Source organism: Dipodomys spectabilis, unplaced genomic scaffold (assembly GCF_019054845.1).
Source record: "Dipodomys spectabilis isolate Male_0828 unplaced genomic scaffold, ASM1905484v1 ptg000140l, whole genome shotgun sequence".
Classification (NCBI taxonomy): Eukaryota; Metazoa; Chordata; class Mammalia; order Rodentia; family Heteromyidae; genus Dipodomys; species Dipodomys spectabilis.
This window is the reverse complement of record NW_024870817.1, coordinates 23766783-23793492: the sequence shown is the minus strand read 5'-3', so window position 1 is coordinate 23793492 and position 26710 is coordinate 23766783. Positions and strand designations below refer to the sequence as shown.

Here is a 26710-nt window from a genome sequence, read left to right as displayed (position 1 = left end):
GAACTCAAGGTCTTAAGTTTTCATTGGTATCAAACGTCAATCTCTATTGATTCTTCAAACTCTTATAATTGCTTTTCTCCCATTTAGAAGACTGCAGGTTTAAAATACTTTTTCTAACCCTGTTTTTTAACTTCTCATTACTGTTTTATCATGTTTGATTTTCACAATGAGAGATGAGTTCACAATTAGAGATGACTGAACTGTTGAGAGTTTAAAAATGAGACACACAGCATTTCACCTCAAACGAATGCAATAAGTAGTGAACAAAAGTTAAATCTCAACAATGCTCAATGGTAATGCATGAAATCACAGCCAATTTTTTATTGCTCAGAGGTCAATTACCTAAGGTGGTAGCTTATTCAGCTTTTCAGTTCATACACACACACACACACACACACACACACACACACATTCTTTTATATTTTGGCATGCCAATATTTATTTTTACCATCTCTAAAGAGAGAACATGAAGTTTTAAATGCAAACCAGTAGACTAAGGAATGGTTCAAATGGTAGAATACTTTCCTATTAAGATAAGGTCCTGAGTTCAATTCCTAGTTCAGATAAAAAGAAAAAAAAATTCAAACCAGTGTGTCTGTGTTACATAAAGGCAACTCATAAGTAACAAAAATTAGGAGGTAATTCCTAGATTACAATTATATATCCTATTACAAAGGCTAACCAAAAACTAGCCAGATCAGCTTATTAAACAAATTAGCACAGCTTATTTAAAATTGTAATCCTAATCAGTCAGGGACCTTCTCCATCTTCAAGTCAGAATTAAAAATATAACTCAAGGGGCTTGGAATGTGGCTTGGTGGTAGAGTGCTTGCCCAGCATGCATAAAGCCCTGGGTTCAATTCCTCAATACCACACAAACAGAAAGAGCCAGAAGTGGCACTGTGGCTCAAGTGGTAGAGGGCTAGCCTTGAGCAAAAGAAGCTCAGGCACAGTGCCCATGTATTACTGTTCAAGTCCCAAGACAAGAAAGAAAGAAAGAAAGAAAGAAAGAAAGAAAGAAGGAAAGAAAGAAAAGAAAAAAAAAGAAGGAATCCCTAATAACAGTAATAGAAGTAATGACGATTAAAAAGGAATAGTCAAAATGTCAGTAAGACTTAACCTATTCCATGAAAGAAAAAATGGTGACAATATTGCCATAACATTTAACATACTTTTTATAAACATTCTCCATTAATAGAATTCAAAGAATTAAGCCTTAGTGTAAGACGGTGAGAGAAATATTTCTTTGCTGGTTAGTATGGCATTAATTAGTGATATTCCACGCTAGGGTTAGGGAAAGGCCTAGATGAATAGCATGTGTATCCTGCCTTGAAATCTCAATATTGAATGATCATTTAGAAAGGTAATATATCTCAACAAATCTAAGGCATCATCAGTTGTAAAACACTCTCATGTTATGTATCATAAAGGAAAAATGCAGCCAATTATAACTAAAAGACACCATCAATTATGATTTTCAAAATTTTAGAGATGCTAACACAAAGAAAAATCAATAAAACATAGTACTTACCATATTTATTGATCTTTTATAATAGTCTAATAAATCTTTGATTATCTCTGGTAGGTTTAAAGTGCTAGATAAATGTTAAATGAATAAAATAACAAACATTTAAATGTTACAGGGCTCTGTGAAACAGAATTAATGGCATTAATGAAATTTCAATCTTTACTTTTAACATTATGACTATAATATATTGTTACAAAAGTAAGTTTAACAAAGTTTAAACCTAGAATTCCACCATATTAACAGAAATTCTACAAGTTCATACACCAGTACAGCCCTCCCCCCCCCCCCCCCCCCCCGCAAAGTCCTTATGGTAAAGACACACACTCATGTTCACTTCACTAAAGGGATAAAGAGGGGGTTAAAAAGGGGAGAGGGATAAAGAGAAGGAGGGGAAGGGAGAACTAATACCTAAAATTATACGGTCCACTTTTGTTCACAAACAGAATGAAGAAGGAAATATTACAAAGGCAAAATCTTCGGTAAACTCTCTTCTCTCTCAAATCACAAACAGAAGTCCAAAGAACATATCAAACTCATCATATTAGAATAACAACAACAACTACTACTGAGAGAGTAGTCTCCATTCCCCAATGGGAGAACTTCTGCCACTGTAGAAACATCCCTGACCCTCCTTGCCTCATATAATGAGAAAATGAATTGAACATATTCCTCTCTGCTTCTTCTATCTCTTCTAGCCCCTCAGCTCCCAACCTGTGAGTTTGTCTGTGAATAGGAAACATTCTTGTCTGCTCTTATTTTTAAGGAAAGCCTACATCTGAGTGGGAGGCTTCCAACTGTCCAGCTGTACCAGTGATTTGGTAAGTCTACCTAATTCAGATGAAATATAAGGAAACTTGCTGTGTTTATAAACCAAGGTCATTTCCTTTAAATCTAATTTTCATCAGTTAATACTTTTTCAGTTATTACTTTAAACTGATAAGTCATAGACGTACATGTGATCCTTGCATTGAGTCTCCACCAGTTCTACTCTTAAAAAGAAATGTCTGTCTGCAGGTGGTTCATGCCTGCAATCCTAGCTACTCAGAAGGCTGAGATCTGAGGATCATGATTCGAAACCAACCCAGGCAGGAAAATCTGTAAGATTCTTATTGCCAATAAACTTCTCAAAAAAGGCTGGAAGTGGTGCTGTGGCTCAAGTGGTAGAGTACTAGCCTTGAACAAAAGCAGCTCAGGGTCAGGCCCTGAGTTTAAGTCCCAGGACAGACAGACAGACAGAAAGAAAGAAAGAAGGAAGGAAGGAAGGAACGAAGGAAGGAAGGAACGAAGGAAGGAACGAAGGGAAGGAACGAAGGGAAGGAAGGAAGGAAGGAAGGAAGGAAGCAAGCAAGCAAGTAAGCAAGCAAGCAAGCAAGCGTTGTTTCTTCATTAACTCTTAGAATATTAATAATCCTAAAACTTTTTATATTAAAACAACAATGTTTTTATATTTGTATATATATAAATTTATATAAAATTTATATAAATATATAAAATATATATTTTATATTTGTATATATATTTAAATTCACCATAATGAAAAATGAAAACATTTTATTTCATATAGGTGAATTTAAATATATATACAAATATATACAAGCGAAGACAGTATAAGAAAAATGAATAATAAAATTAAAATAAATAAAAACCCTCATATGCTACTCTTCAAAACCTATCAACTCATCTCTAAAACTGTTTCATTTGTACCCCACGTAACTTCTCCCAAGATCGTTCTAAAGCAAATCATACGCTATATTTTATCAATAAACATTTCAGCAGAGAATACCCATAAGGACTTTTAAATCATGAATAAATTTACATTTACTTCCTAATTTCATCAGTAATCAAATTTCCCTGTCTCCTATTTATTTAAATTACCTTAGTTAGAAATGGTATCCAAATAAGGTCCATATATTGCAATTACTTGACATATCAATAAAGTCTCTCTTATCTATTGATGGATTCTCCTACTTTTCCTTGCAATTTATTTATTGAAAACAAAAGTTATCTGCCTAGTAGAGATCTTAAGAGTCTGCATTTTGCTTACTCATTCCTGTGTTAGCACGTAAAATGTGTCTCTATCCCGGTATTTCTAGTAGACTGATAGATCTCAAGACTTAATCATATTCAAGTCCGACTTTTTGCTAAGATCATGACATAAAGCCATTTGTATACTTACAGGAAATGTATTTTCTGGCAGTCTTATTTTGTGTGTGATGTTAATAGTTATCAATAATCGCTATCTAACTTTATTGCTAAGCATAATTAATTCTAATGTAAGAATTATTTTCAGCTGAAGATTACAGAGAAAAAGAAACACCAGTCTAACCTTCCCCATCTACCCGAAAAGAGATCATAAATCACCCAGTGAAGATGCTCTCCGCTCCTCTTCCACACCAGGAAGGAGAATACCAACTTATTACTGGAGATGAGATGGCACAGAGAGAAAGGCTGCACAAACAAGGCACAAACAAGCCTTACTAACTAGCTCTCCCCACTCTACCAAACCAGTGCAGAGAAGTCAGAGAAACTTTGTTTCCAAAATAACCACCAAAAAGCAGTTCTTTTCTTCTATCTTCTCTCCATTTGCAACAAAAAGCCTTTTTCCTAGCACTTGTCAACAAACTGACTTTTTAAGATCTTATCTCATCATTGAGCATTCCTCTGGGTGCCTGTTTGTATTTCTCTGTTCATCTTTTGTCAAACTTGCAGGGCCCCAGCCAATAAGTACAGGAAAACATTATTTTCATCTTTTATATATTAGAGCTTACAAAATCACCAATTCCTAATTTGGGTTCTTCTGTAAAGAGAAATTTCATCTCATTAGTTACTACTGATCTCAATATAACCATATTTGTGATATTCAAATGTAAGCTAGCTCCCTAGCATTCTCCAAAGGTAACCAGTAAGATTTCTTTTTTAAGTAGCATTATGAACACATAGATTTAAACATACATGTTATGTTGCAGTCCACTGCAATAATTACCATTATCTATTATAAAAAGGATTCTGCATATGTCGTTTTCTAAGTATAATTACCTTAATGTCTCATAAAACCACAACTTTTCCAGGCCGCAAAAAACTATTGACCAATGTTATACATATGTACAGTTTCCTATAAAGCTACCCAAGCTGAGCACTGGTGGTTCACACCTGTAATCCTAGCCACCACATAATTCCAGTTTTTTCTGAGTGGTTTATTGGAGATAAGAGTTTCATGGACTTTTCTGCCTGGGCTGGCTTTGAACCATGATCCTCAGATCTCAGCTTCCTGAGTAACCCAACTATACTATACTGTACTATACTATACTATACTAGTATAGTAGATATAAAGATAGGCCTTCCAGACTCCCCTTTTCAAGAGGGCACTTAGCTGGATAGTAAAGAACATAGTTATCTGCCTCCACTTCAGGGATCATTCTAATTCATACTAACTCAGTCATACTAACTGGGAGTCAGTTGGTTCCCCATCATTATGAATTAACCAAGATGGTAGAAGCCAGGAGCATGTTCACCTTGGATGACCTTCAGCAAAAGCCCAGTTTAATTCCCACCTACAGCAAAACTCTTAAGAGCCAAGTCTTCCACCACAATTCCTCATCGGGCTGACAGAGACTCTATCCCACATGATCAGAGTCTCAGCCATCTCCCCATTCAAATTGCTTTCTTCTCTCATCCTTCCACTAACCGTTTCTTTCTAATAATTTTGCTCACTTCACTCTATTTTAGTGTCTGCTTCCCAAGGAGCCCAAGAGTTAGGAAATGAACCATGAATGTTACTGTGAGAGGAAGAATATTCTTAGTTTAAGAATATCTTCTTAAAGATGAAGCATACTGTTCGTACTTAGTGGATTATCAAACTATTCTGCTTTGTTGCTGTCTTGAAAATGCACAGCTTCACCAGCTACCTAGAGCACATTTCATTCTCGAATTTGGTACTTCATGGGTCATCTGATTCTTTTCCAGTCATGATCACCTTCCTACATAACCTTGTCTGTTTCCTGGAGAAGCAAGGAATGGTCAAATGACCAACAGAGAAATCTATTCTTAAAATGTGTTATCAACTTGGTTGTTTAATGTGTCAAATGCTAGAGTATTACATGCAATTTTAGCACAGTCCATTTTTGGAAGGCCCTTGCTGCGGCTTAGCCTTCTTTAGTGATCTCCCAATCAATATGACCCTCACTTCATGTTCAGAAAATACTAAAGAAGAAAAGAAAAGGCAGCTGTCTGTTAGGTTATACAGGATTTATTTGGTATCTTCAAAAACCAATCTGAGAAAATTTTCCACTCACTGATTTTAGCTGAGCTACCAAGAAAACAAGAAAATCCTTCTGCAAAATTTTCAATAAGATGATATTATCTAAAGACCTGAAGCGTGAAACCTGGATTACAACCGCTGACAAAAAAAAAAAAAAAAAAACAGAATGTAATGCCTACAAAAAAATAAAAAGTATTTCTGCAATTTAACAATACATTGATAATGTATATATACAATAGTAAAAGTAATTCCAAACTATTAAAAATAAAAATATCCCACCAATATGCACAATTATCATATTAAAATGTTTAAGAGTGAAAATATTGAGCTTTTAATTCTCTACATAATAGATTTTTGTCATGATTTAGAGATTTTCCTATAGTTCACAGATTTTCCTATAGTTTATATCTTATTTACAAGAGTGACTCTTGGCTGGGCACTGGTGGCCTATGTCTATAATCCTAGCTACTCAGGTGGATAAGTTCTGAGGATCATGGTTCAAAGCCAGCCCAGGTAAGAAAGTCTGTGAGACTCTTATATTCAATTAACTACCAGAAAACCAGGAGTGCCACTGCAGTTCAAAGTGGTAGAGTGCTAGCCTTGAGCAAAAAAGCTCAGGGACAGCACCCAGGCCCTGAGTTCAAGCTGACACACACTAAAAAAAAAGTGACTGGGGCTGGGAAGGTGGCTCAGTGATAGAGCGCTTGCCTTGCATGCATGAGGCCCTGGGTTCGATTCCTCAGCACCACATAAGCAAAAAGAAAAAAAGCCGGAAGCGGCACGGTGGCTCAAGTGGTAGAGCGCTAGCCTTGAGCTGAAAAGCTGAGCGACAGCACCCAGGCCCAGAGTTCAGGCCCCACGACCGGACCCAAAAAATAAAAAAGTGACTCCTTTGGTCTTTACTGGTTTGCTACAGAATTTAAATTTTAAAGCAAAATTCAAACTGAAAGTTCTAAAGTTATGCAACTCAGAAATTCTGCACTTAATTAGGTGTAAATTTTGACTTGAGTAATGGACTAAATGTGATTCATGAAGCCAATTCATCACTGTATTGTAAAAGACAAAGGGCAGGCTTTTTCATCTAGACACTTAAATTCAGTACAGTAGATAGCCAACATAGCCACACAATATTCTCCATCCCTATACTCAGAATAATTGCTTATCCATCAAAAGGTACAGAATTTATTTATCTACTCAGTGAGTTTGACTCAGCTCCTGAATTTCTGTGGCTACTGAACAAGCAACAAGTAGACAGGAAAAGTCTTACTTTGAAACTTGCCCTCTGCCAATATTATAGCTCAATCACTATGTGAAGGGGAAGCACATAGAGGAAGAAGGCAGTTACCCCAGCTGCACTACTAGGAACCAACCAACTCTAGCCAATCTGCCAGGTGATACTCAAAGAATTTTGCCAAATGGCACTAGATCCTGGCACAAGATGTAAAGACTCTCCCAGATGAGCCTAACTCAAACTGCCATCCTGCAGAATAATGACCTAAATAGTGGTTGTTTTGTGTTAAACCACTAAGTTCAGAGGGATGCTTGGCAATGCAATAGGTAACTGAGATAAAGTTTTTTGCTGTTTACAAAATATTTCTGAATCACTGAAGTATAAGCACCACTTTGGGGAAATGCAATCAAATGTCAGCATTTATTCAAGGACCACAACTCTACAAGCTGGTATTTTGATTCTTCTACGCAGTTCTAACCAAGAGGACAGGTAGCATGAACATAATAAATGGAATGATAAATAATAATGATAAATAAACATGATAAATGGAATCTACATAAAATTTAAAGACAGGATCCTGAAAGTACACCATATATTTATCACTTAACTCCCCTAAATAAGATGATTTTAAGATAAGGCCTACCTACTACATATTAGTGATTTTAAGAAATCATTTAGATTTTTTAATCTAGAAACACTCATATAAATCTTGGGAATTTATATAAATCGTACCTTTAATCATTTATATAAATACACCGAGTATATATTTTAAGGACACAACAGAAACAAATATTATCATAAATGCCCATATGTTTAACATGCTGTAATTTAGATGAGCTTATATTGTAACAGAAAAATAGTATTGACACACCAGTAAAAATCAAACAAAATTGTGTGAGCTGATGGCTCACATCCTGGCTACTCAGGAGGCTGAGATGCAATGATCACTATTCAAAGGCAGACTCTTATCTCCAGTTATCCTCCAAAAAGCAAGAAGAAGAGCTGTGGCTCAAGTGGTAGAGCACTAGCCTTGAGCAAAAAAGCTCAAGGACTGCCTAGGACCTGAGTTAAAGCCACAAGACCAGCTTGCACACGCACATGTGTGAGGGGGCACACACACACACACACACACACACACACACACATACACTTTAGAGGAGGGGAGGTATATATATATATATGTATATATGTATACATATATATGTATATATATGTATGTATATATCTACATATATATGTATATGTATATATATACATATATATGTATATATATGTATATGTATATATATATATATATATATATACATGCACACACAGACACACATAATTACTTTGTTGGCCTTTAACCTGGTTCCTTTTAGGTTTAGCCTCTAGAACCTTGGAATTTCCTACATGATTGGAGTGCCTTCCTCATTCAGAGCGTGTACCTTGGAGCACACCTGAGTTTATGCTAACAGAATGACTGTAGGTTCTTAAACAGTTTGAGAATGGAGTTTGGCCAAGCTAAAAAGATGATCAGATGGCTTGAGCTTTGTGCTATTGCCACACTGCCCTCCCACTCTCCCAAAGTGATTGTTTGGGGATTTGAGACTGAGTTCAAATCATGTAGTCAGTGATTCATAATCATGCCTGCACAACAAGGCCCCTAAAACAAAACTCTAGACACCAAAGCTCAAGTGCATTTCCTTGCTGTCATGCACACTATTGCCAGGAGGGCAACCAGTGCTAAGGATGTGAGGACTCCACATTTGGGCTTGCCTAGACCTTGCCCTACACATTTCTTTATTGGCTGATCTCTGGTTTTTACCCTTTATAATACAGTGTCATCATAAGTATAGTGCTTTACTGTGTTTGATGAGTCTTTACAGTGAATTTTTAAGCTTGAGGGGGCAATGGGAACCTGTAGCCTGCTAATGAGAAACATGGTGGCCTTCGAACACAGATATGGACAGTGTGTAAGGCAAGGAGAATGCTGTGGAGAATGTATCCTTTACCTGTGGGTCTGACCTAACTCCATGTGGTCCGAATTTCAGTCCACATGCAAAACAAAACAAAAACAACACCAAAGACACAAAATGGCAGAGAGAAGGCAAGGTCTGTAGACAACAAAAGAGGAATAATCACAGCAGTCACTCATGGAGTCAAAACCAAGACAAAACAATGACAAGAGAAATTTAGAGATGACAGTGGAAGAACTGGTCTCAACTACAGAAGGGGTTGGAATTCAGAACAGGATGTAACAAGTACTTAAGAGGCTGGGGAATCGTTCATTCACATAACAACCATCTATTAACACCTACTTGCATATAGGCACTATGCCAACCACTAAGAATATATGGTAAATTAAAAAGAGACCTCTCATCAAGCTTAATCTAAGAAAGTAAGGTATAAGTTAAGAAGTTCCACCATTACTTAAGTAACTGAATTAAAAGCACTTCTAGATAGGTCATTGATAATCTTAAGTATACAGCTCTAGGGTTATACACTTTCATACTTATTTTAAACATTAAGAACTTCATACATGTTACCAAGAAAGTACAGAATAATGCACATTTAAAGGGGTTTCATCAATAACAAAAATAAAATCATCACTTTACCTTCCACTAAAAATAGCACATTCCTAACAAGTACCTTATAGTTAAACATTTACCATACTTACTTCTCAAATTCAGGCTCCCTTGATATACAGTTATAGTTCCTATGCAAAATTTTAAGTTGTTTGCTTTTTCTAATAAGACTGTCTCTTTAAATATATAATTTTATGAAAATACATGTCAATTTCAACTTGTACATTTTTAATTAACTATGTTTCTCCAGTTACTAATGATTACAGAGTTGAAATTCTTAGCAAACAGGTTAATTGTAAAGTTAGTTTCAGTATAAAATCCCTAACATTTCTTTCTACACAGTGGTAAACTAGATAACCAGAGTCTCTTACCTGTAGTCATCTAACTGTACCAGAAATCGCACAATGTCATGATGCCCTTTCAATACAAGCAGTTCAGTATAGGGGTTCTGGGACTGTTCCTCACCTATGGTCTGAAAAGCAGATTTCTTGCAATGGAAAAAAAAAGAACAAAAAGAAAGAACATTATTTGTAACTGCATGGTATCTACTTAAGAACATTTAATTTTAAAAGCTACAAGATACTACCATCCTAATGCAAAGCAATCGTTGCTTTCATATCAACTAAGTAACTGCCATTCTATATTTTTCCCACCACAAATTTATGCCACAAATTTTAGTTATTTCCAGGTAACAATAATTTGTAAAAAGCATTTTATTTTATCTATATTATATCTCAGTGAGTGGCAAAAATTAATGGGATAATCCAGCTCAATGATTGAGGATAATTGAGAAATTATCAGTCCTCAATAAAAACTTGTTGAAAACCAAAATGCAGACCAAGGATAAAATACAGACTAGCACCGTTCACTGCAGGCACTCAATACATGTTTGCTAAATGAATAAAGAAGTAAAATCCTTCAGACTTGTAATTCAACTCTGCATAACAATACTGATAAAAAAATGTTGCTGCTGGGCACATTCACACCTATGATCCTACCTACTCAAAGGCTGAGAGCTGAAGATCAAGGTTCAAAGCCATACAGGACAGGAAAATCCTTGTGACTCTTTTATCTCCAATTAAGCATAAAAAATGCTGGGAGTGGAGCTGTGTTCAAATGGTAGTGTGCTAGCCTTAAGCAAAAGAGCGCAGGGGCAGTGCCCAGGCCCTGAGTCTCTAGCCAGCATTTCTCAGACTTGACACTGCTGACATTTTAGACCCGATAACTTCTTCTTATTGAAAGCTACTCTATTCCTTAAGATACTTAGCAGTATCCCTGGGTCTCTCCACACTAGATGCCAATCAGAAGCACATAATCACTGTCCTTCACATAAATGCCCTGACCATTTCACCAGAACATGGTCCCATATCACCAGAACTACTACTTACACTAGAAGGGTGAATACAAAGTTATTGCATAAATGACAGGAAATACGGGTTTTGACAATGTACAAATTCAAGGTAGTTATACAACTGAAGCAATTTTACATGACAAAATGTGTAAGTTAATACCTATCCGTGTTTTCTGAAAACATTCCTCCCACAATAGTAATTCTGTGTTTAGCCCTGTCTCTCTAGCGGAGTCTCAAATGAGAAAAAGTGAAAAACCTGAAAACATGATTATCTGCCTCTCTCAGAGGAAAATCTTGCCAGAAATGGCAGAATTGAGTAATCAAATCATATGATTAACCAAATACAAGTTAGTATCAAATTACCAATATATACCACATACTGTTGTTTAATGAGCTACAGTCCCTTTCACAATTTCATCTGCAATGAAGGTTTTTCTAAATAGGCAGTAAACCTCAACTGCAAAGTCAGGAGGAAGTTAGAACTGAGAAGTCAGACTACTTACAATCTTATTTTTACTTTAAACAGCATAAGTACTTTCTATGAGAAGTGGAACTAAATACACATTTTTCTGTGGCATATGAAATAAATTCATATTCCAAATGTAAATGTCACTACACCGTCCATTCGATTATTCATGAAGAAGGTGCAATTATGGAATCAAACACAGCAGTTAAACAGAAAAGCCTCTTGACTTTGACACAAGTATTATATTCTTTTTCTTGGTTGTTGGAAAGTCACCAGAATGATGTTGGGAAGATGATATTGGGAAGTGACACCAATTCTAATAAACCAAAGATGGAGAGCGGTGGTCACTTCTTCCTTGTTCACTTTCAGTGTAAGTCAGCCACTTTTTCAAATTAAAAGTGGATGGGCTGGGCCGGAGGCTGGGAGGTTCCCAGCTGTAACCCTAGCTACTCAGGGGCTGAGATCTGAGGATCGTGGTTCAAAGGCAGCCCGGGCAGGGAAGTCCATGAGACTGATCTCCAATAAAAGCCGAAGGTGGAGCTACAGCGCCCAGGCCCTGAGTTCAAGCCCCCCCACCACCCGCTACACACACACACACACACACACACACACACACACACACACACACACACACACACACACACACACACACACACACAGCGGGGGGGAGGGGGAGGGAGTGGAGAGCGGGAGAGAGAGCGAGCACAGGTTCCAGCAGCCAGAAGGCTCGTGGCTCGACAAGCCCCTCAGTGAGGCCCCACGCTACCGCCCCAGGGCCGCGACGCGCGTGCTCGCGCGCAGACCCCGCCTCCGGCTGCGGCAGGACGGACAGCTGGGCGCGCACCCTGTCGTTCGCGCGCGCGCAGCTCTGCAGACGCGGACCCAGCCCGCGCGGGCCTACCTCGGCCAGGCCCTGAGGTTCGCGGCCTCCCCCGATCAGCCATCGCAACATCCGGGCAGCCGCGGGGTCTCGCCGGGTCAGGGCCAGTCAGCCACAAACTACCGGGGCTGAAGCGCAGTGAAGACGCTGATGTTTGCTGCCCCAGACTCGCAAAAGTGGAGGAGTTTTCCTCCCAAAGCACCAGGCATCCGACCCCCACGGAGACTTAGTTTGGGGACCCGGCGCCGAAGGCGGGGCTGCGGAGAGGCGGCGGCGCGCGCTCCCAGTGAGCAGGCGCGGGCGCCGTCCTCGGCGGCGGGGAGCTCGGGCGGCCGAGCGGCCCCTGGTGGATGTGCGCGGCGCAGCCGCTGCAGTCGGCCCCCGCGCTGGCAGCTGGCTGGAGAAGGCGGCCGCCGGGGACGTGTGCATCCGGCCGAATCTATTAGCACGAGTGTTCACCAGCATTTATTTTAGCTCACACTGTTTTGCCAAGAATCTTACAGGTTCCATTTTACAGGTAAATAAACCGAAGCTCTCCTTTGGGGGGGATGATGAAAGGGTGACATTGATCAAGATGCCTTGTACCCTTAACCTGACACATGGGATTATTTGTACAACTATTTAATAATCAATATTTTTTACAGATGCTGGAGGGGATGTGGACACAAGGGGACCCTACTGCATTGTTGGTGGGAGTGTAAACTTGTTCAACCTCTTTGGAAAGCAGTGTGGAGGTTCCTCAAAAGACTCCACATAGAGCTCCCCTATGACCCAGCAATCCCACTTTTGGGCATTTACCCAAATGTTTACAAACAAGATCACACTAAAGCAACCATCACAACTATGTTTTTTGTAGCATTATTTACCATAGCTAAGATATAGAACCAACCCAGATGCCCCTCAGTAGATGAATGGACCAAGAAAATGTGGTATATATACACAATGGAATTCTATGCCTCCATCAGAAAGAATGGCATTGCCCCATTTGTTAGGAAATGGAAAGACTTGGAAAAAATTATATTAAGTGAAGTAAGCCAGGCCCAAAGAAACACAGGTCCCATGGTTTCCCTTATTTGCAATAACTAGTATATGTCTAGGACAAGCAGAAAGGGTAAAAAAAACTATGAACATATGACCAGATAAGATGATGCTAAGCAAAATGAACCCCAAGATAGGGACACAAGAGGTTTTATCTTTCTTACTGTTGTTTCCGTTTTTTGTTTCTTTTGTATGTTCTACCCCCCCCCAAAACCCCTGTTGTCACTGTATTTGATGTTGGTGCCCTGCATCTTGTATATACATTTATCTAATTTGGGGAGGGGAAGGGAAATAAAATTCTGGAACGAGGATACAGGTTGACCTATTGTAAAAATGATGTACAAGACACTATGTTGAAAACGAACTTTACAACTTGGGGAGGGGAAGGAGTTGGGGAGGTGCTGAGGGAAGGGATGGTAGGGGAAAAACAAAGGAGAGGGTAACAGTGCTCTACTGGAAATGTACTCATTACCTTACTCATGTAACTGTAACCCCTCTGTACAGTATCTTTACAATAAAATATATATTAAAAATAAAATAAATTTTTTAAGAAATGGAAGCTTTGAAACATGCAATAATTTGTCTAAAGATAACAGCCAGGAGGGGACTACAGTGGAATTGGAACCCAATCTCCAAGCAAAACTAGTTCTTGACTATATGCTATATTGTCTAAAAACTGGAACCCCTTCACATACTTTCTTATTTTATTCTTTGTGTGTGTGTCAGTCTTGGGGGGCTTGAACTCGGGGCCTGGGCACTGTTCCTGAGCATTTTAACTCTGAGTGCTCTCACTCTGCCACTTGAGCCACAGCTCCTGATTTTTAGGTGGTTAATTGGAGCTAAGAGTCTTACAGGCTTTCCTGCCTGGGCTAGCTTCAACCCCAAATCCTCAAATGTCATCCTCCTGAGTAGCTAAGGTTACAGGCTTTAGCCATTAAATTGACTGCAGTGGTGGAGGTAGAACCCAGAGCCTTATGCATGATTGGCAACTGCTGTACCATTGAGCAGCACCAGCCAAATACTTCAGTTACTAAACTTACTTTCTATAACTTGGCTGTATATCAAAACTACCTGGGTAGATTTTTGAAAACTATTGGTCCCTGGCTTCCACCTCTGACTTACAGAAACAATATCTGTGGTTGGAGAACAGGAGTCAGGGGTTGGAGAAAGTTTATTGTGCAATTCAGAAGACTATAAAGATTTGAGAAATCACTGATCTACTTATTTTAATGTATTTGTAACAGTTCCTAACAAATGTATATACATGTTAAGTTCATATGAGGCTCCTAACAGCAAATTCCAGTTGGGAATCTGTGTAAATATCCCATCAAATGCATTGATTCAATATGTGTTGCAAACAGGTATACTAGAGATGCAAAAAGGAATCCCATAAAGTTGCTGTTCTCTGGGAGACAAGAGAGGACCCTGGACAATTATAAGACAGGGCTAAGCATTTTACTTTCAGGTATGTTAGTATTGGGCAGCAGCACAAGCTTCCTGTGATTCATCTTTGGATTTATTTTTTTGCCAGGTCTGGAGCTTGAATTCAGGGCCTATGAACTGTCCCTGAGCTTCTTTTGCTCAAGGTTAGCACTCTTACCACTTGAGCCACAATACCCCTTTGTGGTACTGAGGAATCAAACCCAGGGTTAGACAAATACTCCTCCACTAAGCCACATTCCCAGCTGAGTGTACTTGGCAAAGGAACACTCTCAAGGTTAGCTTCTAGGTGCTAACCCAAATTGCAGTTTTTGTGCAGTTGAAAACAGACAAAATATAGCCTAGTTCCTGGAAAAGGAAGGCTTGGCTTTAATGAAATGAAAGCCAGGAGCACCAGGATTTCAGTTCTGGAAGGACTACTGTCAATGAGGTAACAGTTTCCCAGATAGCCTAAATTTTATCCTGATTATCCACAGTCTCAGATTTGTCACAAAGCTCAAACCCTAGTGTTCTGTTTAAAACACTGGCCCAGTGATGAAAGCTTCCTCTTAGCACAGAGAGGACCTTTGTAGAAGACGACACTAGAATTTGGAGAAGAAAAAGCACTATAAATTCATCTCTTCACCTAAGAAACAGTTATATTTGGAGAAACTGAAGCAACCATTTTGGAACTCTGGAGTCTACTTCAAAGTGTTTGGCCTCTAGAAGAAATGTGTTTGGCACAGAGGCTAACCACCATTATCTGAATCCTCATTTCCTGAAGGAACTTCCAAGGAACTCAAGGCAACAGTGTTTTTAATACCCTGCTTTTTTCTCCCTTTGGGGGGCCAGGCATTTAGGAAATAACTATGAACCAGATACAGGGGCTCACACTCGCAGGCCTACCTATTAAAGAGTTTGAGATAAAAAGATTGCAGTTCAAGGCCAGCCCCAGCAAAAAGTTTATGAGACCCCACCCATCAATAAAAAGTTGAGTGCAGTGGCACACATCTATCTTCCAATCTACGTGACCCCAGAGGCTCTTGCCTATAATCCAACCTACTTAGCAATCTAAGATCCAGAGTATCTCAGTTTAAGCTAACTAGGGCAGAAGTTTGAGAAATTCTATTTCCAGAATAACTAGCAAAAACCCAGGCTAGAGACATAGCTAAAGTTGTAAAGGACCAGCTTAGCAAGCAAGTGTATTACAAGGCCCTGCATTCAAATTTAAACTCTTTTTCCTCTAACAGAGGGACTTAACTAGACATTTCTCCAAGTGGCAATAAGCACATAAAAAATTATCATGAGTCATGAGAGAAATGCAAATCAAAACCCACAATGGAATTCATACACACTAAGGATGACTATGAATTTTTTTCAATTTAAACATTGGTCTATTTATTAACAGTTTGTTTTTTACATTTATTTTGTTGTCATTATAAAGGTGACGTACAGAGGGATCACCATTACATTAGTTAGGTAATCAGTGCATTTCCTTTCATACAGTGTCTTCCATTCCTTCACTCTCTGCTAGTCCTTCCCTACCATCTCCACCTACAAGTTGTATAATTCACTTTCATCACTGTCCAGTGAGCTTCCACTGCTGTTATTTTTTTACCCTTTTTGCCTCAAGTTCTGTAACTTCCCCACCATGCTCCAGAAGATATACACATGAATATCCCATACATAAAGAAGACAGAATCATCAAAAACTAAATTTTTTTTGAAAGAGAGATCTCTTGTTCCCATGTATTAGAATTCCTTTTGATATCTACATAGATACAGATATAATTATATAGAGATACAAATTTGCTTCTTTGTGTTTCTCTCTTGAAGGTATCCTCTTTTGATCTAACTGTGTGTGAGTATCTAGAATCCTGTATAATTAATCATATCCCAGTATATTGTATATCTAATGACTATGAATTTTTAAAATTAGAAAGTAAGTGATGGTGGGGATGTGAAAAATTAGAATCATTGTGCACTGCTAGTCAATACATAAAAAAATGGAATAGCCACTACAAAAAACAGTTTACAGTTCTTTAAGAAGTTAAATATAGGTCCATCACAGTAGCTCATGTTTGCTACTTAGTAGCAGAGATGAAGAGGACCATGGTTTAAGGCCCAAACAAAAATTTAGCAAGACCCTCATCTCAGCAAGTGAACTGAGTGTTGTAGTATGTACCTGCAATCTCAGTTATGTGGGAGACCACAGATAAAAGATCCTGGGTCTGATCCTGGCACAAGATATTATCCAAAAGTACCTTAAAACTAAAAACTGGTTTGAGGCATGGGTCAAGTTGTAGAGAACCTACTTAGCAGGTACAAGACCCTGAGTTCAAGCCCCAATAACACACATACACACAAAGAGAAAATATAACCCAGGAAATACACATATACATACATATATATACATACAAATTATACATATCTATCTATCTATCTATATCCAAAAGACACGAAAACAGGCTCACAGATATTTGTGCACCAATTCTGGCAGCAGTATTATTTACTATAGCCAAAAATAAAAACAGCCCAAGTCAACAGATGAATGGATAAATAAAATGTGGCATATTCATTTAATTGAATATATTTAGCATAAAACATGAAACCTTCATCTATACTACAACATGGATGACTTTGAAAATATTGTGCTAGCTGAAATAAGCCATACTCAGAAGGACAACCATTGTAGGATTAGCTTACATGAAATTCTTAGAATAAGTCATAGGGACAGAAAGTAGAGTAGAGGAGCTAGGGATTGGTTGGAGAATTCTTATTTATGACTACAGGGTTTATACTGAGACTTCTGAAAAGGTTTCCTATGTAGATGATGGTGATGGACATACAGCATTATGTATTTAGTGCCATTGAATTGTATACTTACATGTAGACACAATGGTTATAAATATTACTTTTTTACTCCAATGAAAAGAGAATAAATTAATGCAACAGAACAGAGTGCTCAGGTAGGAACAGACTGGATGCTGCACAAAGGTGTAACGGCAGTCATCAGTGGGGGAAAATAGTCTTTTCAGTAAAACATGTTAGAAGAATTTGACAATGATATCCAAATAAATGAACTTTCATCTCTATCTGACTTCATATACTAGATTTTATATGAATTAATCTTAGACATAAATAGAAAAGTTAAATCTATAATTCTAGAATAAAGTGAATGGACAAATCTTTGTGAGTTTGGGCTATGCAAAGATTTCTCAGCTCTTAAGAGTGCAATCTATAAAAGAAAAAGACATTGATAAATTGTAATTGCATAAATTAGCAATTGTTGCATACTATAGGAGGGCAGGTGAAGCCATACTAATAGCTGATAAAAATAGACTTCATGTTAAAAATAGCATGAAGAGACAAAGAAAGTCACTTTATGTTAATAAAGGAAATGATTCATTAAGAAGAAATCACAGTGGTCAATATATATTTAACAAATAGTACCACATTCAAATTCATTAAACACTCAGACTTATAGGAACTGATAGACTTTAACACAATAATAGTGAGAGACTTTAATACCCCTCTCACCAAAAGACAGGTCAACTAAACAAAAACAATGAAATCTCTGAATTAAATGACATTATAACCCAAATGGACTTAATAGATTTCCACAGAGTATTTCACTCAGTAACAATATAATATTCATTCTTCTCAGAAGCCCATGGAACCTTTTCCAAAACAGATCATATCCTAGGACATACAACAAGCTTGGGAAAATACTTTTTAAAAAAATATATAATACCCTGTATAAAACTAGAACTCAACAGGAAAAGATACTACAGAAAATATTCAAACAAATGGAGACCGAACAACACACTATTGAATAACAGCTGTGCCACTGAAGAAATAAAGGGAAAAATCAAAAAGTTCCTGCAATCCAATGAAAATGAAAGCAAATCCTATCAGAACCTCTGGGACACAGCAAAGGAAGTGTTGAGAGGAAAGTTCATAATTTGAAGTGCCTATATAAGTAGAATAGAAATTGCTCAAATATATAGGCTTATGATGCAACTAAAACTTTAAAAAAAACAGGAACAAACCAAACCCCAAGGTACTAGGATTGAGAGATATCAGGGCAGAAAATCAGGGTAAAAATCTGGGCAGAAATCAATAAATTAGAAATTTAAAAATATACTATAGAATCATTTTTTAAAAAAACTGGTTCTTTGGAAAAATTAGTAAGATTGACAAACTCCTACTTAATTTGACAAAAAAAAAAAGGAGAGAAGAGACCCACTGAGCAAAATTAGAGATGCTAGAGGAAATATCACAAATACCCCCAAAATTCAAAAGATTAAAAGGGACTACTTTTAAAACCTATACTCAAGTAAGATGAACAATCTAGAAGAAATGGGTGAATTCCTAGAGGCATACAAGCTGCCAAAGCAGAACTAAGAAGATGTAAACCACTTAAACAGACTCATAATGGGCTGGGAAGATGGCTCAGTGGTAGAGTGCTTGCTTGTAGGCATGAGGCCCTGTGTTCGATTCCTCAGCACCATATAAGCAGAAAAAGTCAGAAGTGGCACTGTGGCTCAAGTGGTAGAGCACTAGCCTTGAGCTGAAGAGCTGAGGGACAGCACCCAAGCCCAGAGTTCAGGCCCCACTATTGACAAAAAAATGAAATAAATAAATAAATAGACTCAAAACGAGCCATGTTATCAAAGAAGCAATAAAGATCTCCCAATAAGGAAATGTCCGGGTCCCAATGGATTCACAGCCAAATTCTACAAGACCTTACAAAAGAACATCAGTAATCTCAAACATTTCCGTGAAATAAAAAGGGAAGAATCACTACCAAATTCATTCTATCATGTCAGCATTAGACTCATTCCCAAACCAGGTAGAACCTAATGAAAAAAGAAAAGTATAGAGCAATCTCTTTCATGAACATAGTCACAAAGATCCTTAATGAAATACTTGCTAAGAAAATTCAACGACTAATTAAAATTTCGTTCACTCCTATAAAGTTGGTTTCATTCCAGAATTGCAAGGCTGGTTCAATATACATAAATAATAAATGTAGTTCACCATATTAATAGAGCCAATGATAAGAATCACATGATCATCTCAATAGACGCAGAATCTCAATAGATGCAGAAAAAGCCTTCTACAAAACTAACATCTGTTTATGATTTTTTTAAAAAGCCTTGAGAAGCTAGAAATGGAAGAAACATACCTAAAGAAAGTCTATATATGACAAACCTATAGCCAACATCAAAGTAACTAGTGAAAAACTAAAATAATTTCCTCTGAAGTTAGAAGAAGTCAAGGATGTCTTCTCTTTCCACTTCTTCTCAATATAATACTGGAATTCCTATCCAGAGAAATAAGGCAAGAAAAAGACATCTTTAAAAAAGATACAGCTGGATGCTGGTGGCTCATGCCTGTAATCCCAGCTACTCGGGAGGCTGAGATCTAAGGATTGCTGTTTGAAGCCATCCTAGGCAGGAAAGTCTGTGAGACTCTTACCTCCAATTAACCACCAGAAAAGTGGCACCATAACTCAAAGTGGTAGAACACTAGGCTTGACTTAAAAAGCTCAGGGACAGCACCCAGGCCCTGAGTTCAAGTCAAAAATATTGAGAAAGAAGTCAAACTATTCCTATTTATAGATGACATGATCATATATCTAAAAGATCCTAGAGACTCCACTCTCAAGTTTCTAGAGCTGATCAATAACTTTGGCAAAGTAGCAGGATACAAAATTAACCCACAAAAAACGGTAGCTTTCCTGTATACTAACAATGTGCAGGCCGAGAGGGAAATCAGAAAAACAATTCCATATGCAATAGATGCAAAAAATATATTTTGGAATAAACATATTGTAATATCATTCTTCACAGAAGTAGGGAAAACAATCCAAAAATTCATATGGACCCACAAAAGACCCTAGATTAGCTATATCAAGTTGGGACAATAAAAAACAATGCTGGAAATATCACAATTCAAGATCTTAAAGTTTATTACAGCGCTATAGTAACAAAAACATCTTGATAGTAACATAAAAATAAGCCTAAAGACAAATAGAATAAACTAGAAGAGCCAGAAATAAACTCATATACTTACAGTCATCTGATATTTGAGAAGGGTGCCAAAACTACACATTGGAAAAAAGACAGTCTCGGGCTGGGAAGGTGGCTCAGTGGTAGAGCGCTTGCCTTGCATGCATGAGGCCCTGGGTTCGATTCCTCAGCACCACATAAGCAAAAAGAAAAAAGCCGGAAGTGGCGCTGTGCCTCAAGTGGTAGAGCACTAGCCTTGAGCTGAAGAGCTGAGGGACAGCGCCCAGGCCCAGAGTTCAGGCCCCACAACCGGACCAAAAAAATAAAAAATAAAAATAAATAAATAAAAAGACAGTCTCTACCACAAATGACATTAGGAAAACAGGCCATCCATATGTAGAAAACTAAAATTGGATCTCTATCTGTCATCTTGCACCAACATCAACTCAAAATGGATCAAAGACCTCAACATGAGACTGGAAACTTAGAAACTACTACAAGAAAGAGTAGGAGAAACACTGAAACTTACTGGCCAGGGCAGGAACTTTCTGAGGAGTTTCTGGAGCTCAGCGAATAGGAGACACACGACGAACTAAATTGTGTCAAAGTAAAAAGTTTCTTCACAGCACATAGTTACTAAGCTGAAAAGACAGTCTCTAGACTGGAAGAACTTTACCAGCTATATGTCCAACACAGGCCTAATATTCCAAATAAACAAGAATCTCAACAAACTACCCCCCCCAAATTAATAACCCTATTTAAAAATAGGCAAAGGAGGTAGAGAATTCTTAGATGAAGAAGAAAGAATGGCCAATAAACACATGAGAAAAGTTTCAGCATCCCTGGCCATGAGGAAATTCAAGCCAAAATACATTGAGATTCCATCTTACCCCAGTAAGGTTAGCCAACATCAAGAATTCAAAAAGTAACAAATGTTAGTGGAGATATGGGGGAAAAAGAAGCCTCATTACACTGCTGATGGGCATATACACTAACACAATCACTTTGGAAAGCACAGAACTTCCCTGAGATCCAGAGATATCACCCTTGGGCATTTACTCAGAATATTACAAGACAGGATATGGTAAAGGCACTTGAAAAAAGAGACCTAGAAAAAATTATGTTAAGTGAAATAAACTGTGCATGTTTTCTCTCATATGTGATACAAACATGCATGATTACAGATACAGGGATTTGTGTGTGCATGCGCGTGAACATACACACACACACACACACACACACACACACACACGAAGTGACTAAAGGATGATATACTTAGGAGAGAAGTCCAAACGTGTACCTCTTCTGAAGAACTAACAAACTTTATCAAAATGAATACCAGGAAGTGGAAACATGTTTTGAGGGGAGAGCAACAGGGGGCACATGAATGGAGGGAGGAAGAGTGAACAAATGCAATCATTATATTCAGCATACATTGTGTGAAAATTGAACTTTGGGGGAGTAGGGACAGGAGGGAGTAAATGGGGAAGAACAATGGAAGGGTGACTTTGATGAAGATGCATTATACAAATAACCTGACTTATGGAACTGCACAACTTCTTAATAATAAAAAATTTTAAGTTCTCATTTGTTTTAAAACAGCATCAGAATAAAATAAGTCTTAGATTTAAAGAAAACACTTTTAAATCATACATCTGATGAGGGACTTGTATCCACACTATATAAAAATAACATTTAGTGAGAGTCCAATTTCCAGGTAAGATATACGAAACACAAATTATCTTTTTTCTCTGAGTCAACACAACTAGAATGCTTGGACAGAATGGCAGTGTGTCTCTAAGAATTCAGAATATGGTGACTAGGAAGAATACCCATCATGGCAGAATTTCCTTTCCCTCCAGTAGCTTTCACAACTGAATCCCTTACAGTTTCAGACCTGAAAGTAAACACTTGGGGATACAGAGAGATGAGGTGGAAGATGCCTCTGGATGTGCTAGGCAATGCTTATAAGGGGGCTCAGAGAGAATGGGGGATCCTCAGAGGTCTTTTTCTCAGATTCCCTCCATCTTCCCCTGTCCCTATATGGGAAGGTGTCCTCAGAAATGCTGGCAGCAGTGACAACAGCTACCAACTGGAGACCAGCAGAAAGAGGCACAAGGAGTTCCTCTCCTAAGAAAATTGGGAAAGTAAAAAAAAGCCAATATTAAAAGACCATACTATAACACATTTATATGAAAGTCAGAAATGGAGAAACTTACGAAGACAAAAAGTAGATGAGAGATCTAAGATTAATAATAGTGGCACATACATGTAGGTATATTTAAAATCAGTGAATCATATATTTTCAATGAGTACATTACAGTATGTGATTTATCTCTCAATAAAGCTGCTTTTAAAATTCAGATATTCATCAGTAAGCTAAACTTGTTGAATCTTGTTACTCTCTGGTAGTGTATTAATCTTTCCCTTTACTTTCTTTTACATCTCATTGGTCAGGATTGAGTCTCCTTCTTGCTCATAAACCAATCACTGCTCTGGAACCAGTGTCACCAGGATAAAATCAGATTACTTAAGGTTTTGTCTATAGGGATTGAATAAATACCTAAATTAAGGTTCTGCCCAGCAAGCAAGAAAGTGGCTGTAAGATAGACTTGCAATAATGTCTGCTACATATTTAACATTTTCACATTACAATCCCTACCCACGATCTAAATTTTTTCATCATAACCACTTTATGAGATTGGAGAAGAAATAGGTGCATTTTACAGATGATGAATCTGAGTCTGCATGACATGAAGTAACTTAACCAGAATTATATTGCGTGACAAATGTAATGGAGCCAGGACTTGATCTGAGGACTTTTTATTCCACATTACTGTTTTTAAATTAGAATATTCTTTAAAAACAATATATCCGCTAAGCAATTTGTACTAAACACTGTTACTTATCATAATTTTGGAAGATGAAATGGAAAGATCATCCCAATCACAATCCTTATTTAAAGCTCTGTTCTACTTTCCCCCTTTAACAAACACAACCAGTTCATTCTCTTCAGCTGACCTCTTTCTACCACACTCCACTGCACCAATATATCTGAGCTCTCATTCAAACAAAGAATTGCTCAGCTAAGGATTCTGCACTCCAACTAAGGGTGCCCGTTGTATACTTTGTGGAATAAGCAGAATAAGCAGAATGCAGTAGAATTTTAAATTGAGTGTTATCTCTCATGGGTTTTCATTCATAATTATAGAGATGACAGAAATTTACCAGAACACATTCAATTGTCTGAATTAGTTTCAGACTCTTATTTAATAAGTTATTAATCAACCACAGTCAGTCAATAGTGTATCACATTAAATCTATGAGAAACACAGGCAAATACTTTTTATTTTCTCCTTATGTTACCCCATGGAGCAATCTTTAACAATAGGAAGCTGTTCAAACATCCCTTCACAATTCTATTACATCTGCAGTTCTATTAGTAAAGGTCAGATTAGGTTAGTTCACTGTCAGCAGCTAGAAAATGGCAAGACTAGATGAGCTTAATTGCTTTCTGGTTACTATCACTGTGCCTATTTAGAATTCTGGTACATAAAACTTACAAGATACTAAATCTCTATTTAGATACCAAGAAATATTAAGTTCAGTTTTTACCCAGAAGCTACCCTAATTTATTAACACTACAGATGAGCACATTTAAGATACCTCATAAATCAGTAATAGGTAATGTATATTATATTACTTTACCCCTGATTCCACTTATACCATCTTTAGGGATTTAAGCAGTTAATCAAGCAATTCATAGCTAGCAACTATAGATACCAAAGAACAGTATTATGCTTGTAGCTAAATAAAATGAGGGAAAATGGATTTGTAATTTTCTTAATTTGCTTGTTCATCTAGAATAGTGATTTTCAACTGTGCTGTGCAATTGTTCTTCCTAGAGAACTTTAAACAATATTGATGCCTGGTTCCAGAATATCATCTACAGTAGAGGGAGCAACCTGGACACCAGAATTTTTTATTAAGTTCCTCAGATCACTGGAATGTGCTCCTAAATTAAGAAAAGTCTATGGTCTGTAATTACACACTGTGTGTGTGTATGTGTGTGTGTGTGTGTGTTTTACAGGCAATCAGGAAAAGGACAACTAGAAGTCTTTAAGACATAAAATTGGATGGGAACCTCAACTTCCCTCATACAAAAAATATGTTTAAACTTCTCAGGTTTTGTTTTTGCTGTTATTTTGTTTTATTGGGGCCAATACTGGGGCTCGAACTAAGCACTGTCCCTTGGCTTTATTTGATGTTGTTGGTCAAGCCTGGCACTCTACCACTTGAACCACAGCTCTACTTCCAGCTTTTTCAGTGGCTAATTGGAGATAAGAGTTTCACTGGCTTCTCTGCCTCCTGAGTAGCCAGAATTACAGGGGCAAGCCACCAGTAAGCTGGTTTGATTTTTAAATTTCTGTAAATAAAAGTTAATGATTATTACATGGATGCATTTTTATCTATTACTCACATAATATATTTTTACTCTATGCCAAGCCTGTTTCAAATGCTAAGGATTCAGAGATGCTCAAGTAACAATGAAAAATTTCTAGGACAATAAGAAAGTCCTATGATTTCTTTCCTATCTGACTAAGTCAGAATTTAAATAATCATTGGTTTGTCTCAGAGATGCTATTTAAAACACACTTAACTGACAAGCATATTTTGAACATTGATTTATTCCAATTCCCTATACTTAGGGTGAGAGACATGACATACCTTCTCTTCAATCCTTACACTTTTCTACTTCTGTTATAATCTGCTTAATGAAAAGTTGTAGATCCCTGGACCTAACTCATACATTCCAGTGTTTTCCTAGTGAGTGGCCCTCTGTAAGAATGGGCACTTGCCAGTGAAAAGTTGAATTCTATGTTTCTTTGGCTCTTGTTTATTTCACTTAATATAATATTTTCCAAGTCTTACTAATTTCCTTATGAATGGTACAATATCATTCTTTCTGATGGATGAGTAGAATTCCATTGTGTACATATACCACATTTTCTTGATCCATTTGGCCACAGAAGGGCATTTGGATTGATTGCATATCTTGGCTATGGTAAACAATATTCAAAAAGCATGACTGTGCTGGTGACTTTAGTGTGGCATTGCTTATGTTTTATTGGATAAATTCTCAGGAGTGAGACTGCTGGGTCATAGGGTAGCTCTATGTTAAGTCTTTTAAGGAACCTCCATACTGCTTTCCAGAGTGGTTCAACAAGTTTACATTCCCACCAACAATGTAATAGAGTTCCCTTTTGGGAACTCCATACCTACCAGCATTTGTTATTGTTAGTTTTCTTGAAAATTGCCATTCTATCTGGAGTGAGGTAAAATCTCAATGTTGCTTTGATTTGCATTTTTTTATGGACAGAGATGCTGAATACTTCTTCATGTATCTCTTGGCCATTCTTACTTCTTCCTCTGAGAAGTCTCTCTTTAAGTCTTTAGTCAACTTATTGATTTGACTGTTGAGTTTTTGAGGTGTTTTGGGGGGGATATTTTTTGAGCTCTATGTATATTTTGGATATGGGACCTTTGTCTGATGCATAGCTAATTAAGGTCTTCTTTCATTCTATAGGCTATTTATCTTGATAGCTATGTCCTTTGCCATGCAGACACTCTGCAGTTTGATGCAATCCCATTTATCCAGTCTTTCTTTGATTTTTTTGTGATTCTAGATCTTTACTTAGGAAGTTTCAACCCGTGCATAGTTTCTCTCATTTGTGGTAACTGGAATGTGCCTATAAATTGACCAATAAACACACTAAATGATTAAAATATGGGCATATATATATGTGTATATACACACATATACATTGGGACATGAAAATTTATATAGGACTCTAGACATTCACACACTGAGGCCAAAGGAGGATATGCACAAGAGTGACAAAGGCTCAATAGCTATGTGCATATGATCATATAATATTTTATGAAATGTACTCTA

At 37.5% G+C, this 26710-nt stretch overlaps 1 protein-coding gene across 1 annotated transcript in view; it reads right to left on the bottom strand.

The window, feature by feature from the left end:
* Positions 1–12553, bottom strand: part of Wdr41 (WD repeat domain 41) — a 45245-nt gene extending 32692 nt beyond the window's left edge. The window contains exons 1-2 of the mRNA XM_042691056.1: positions 12303–12553; positions 9956–10071 (exon numbers count right to left, since the gene is read on the bottom strand). Coding sequence (XP_042546990.1) covers positions 9956–10071; positions 12303–12353 — 167 coding nt within the window. The 5' untranslated portion in view covers positions 12354–12553. The remainder of the gene's footprint in view (positions 1–9955; positions 10072–12302) is intronic.
* Between the last annotated feature and the right edge of the window lie 14157 nt (positions 12554–26710).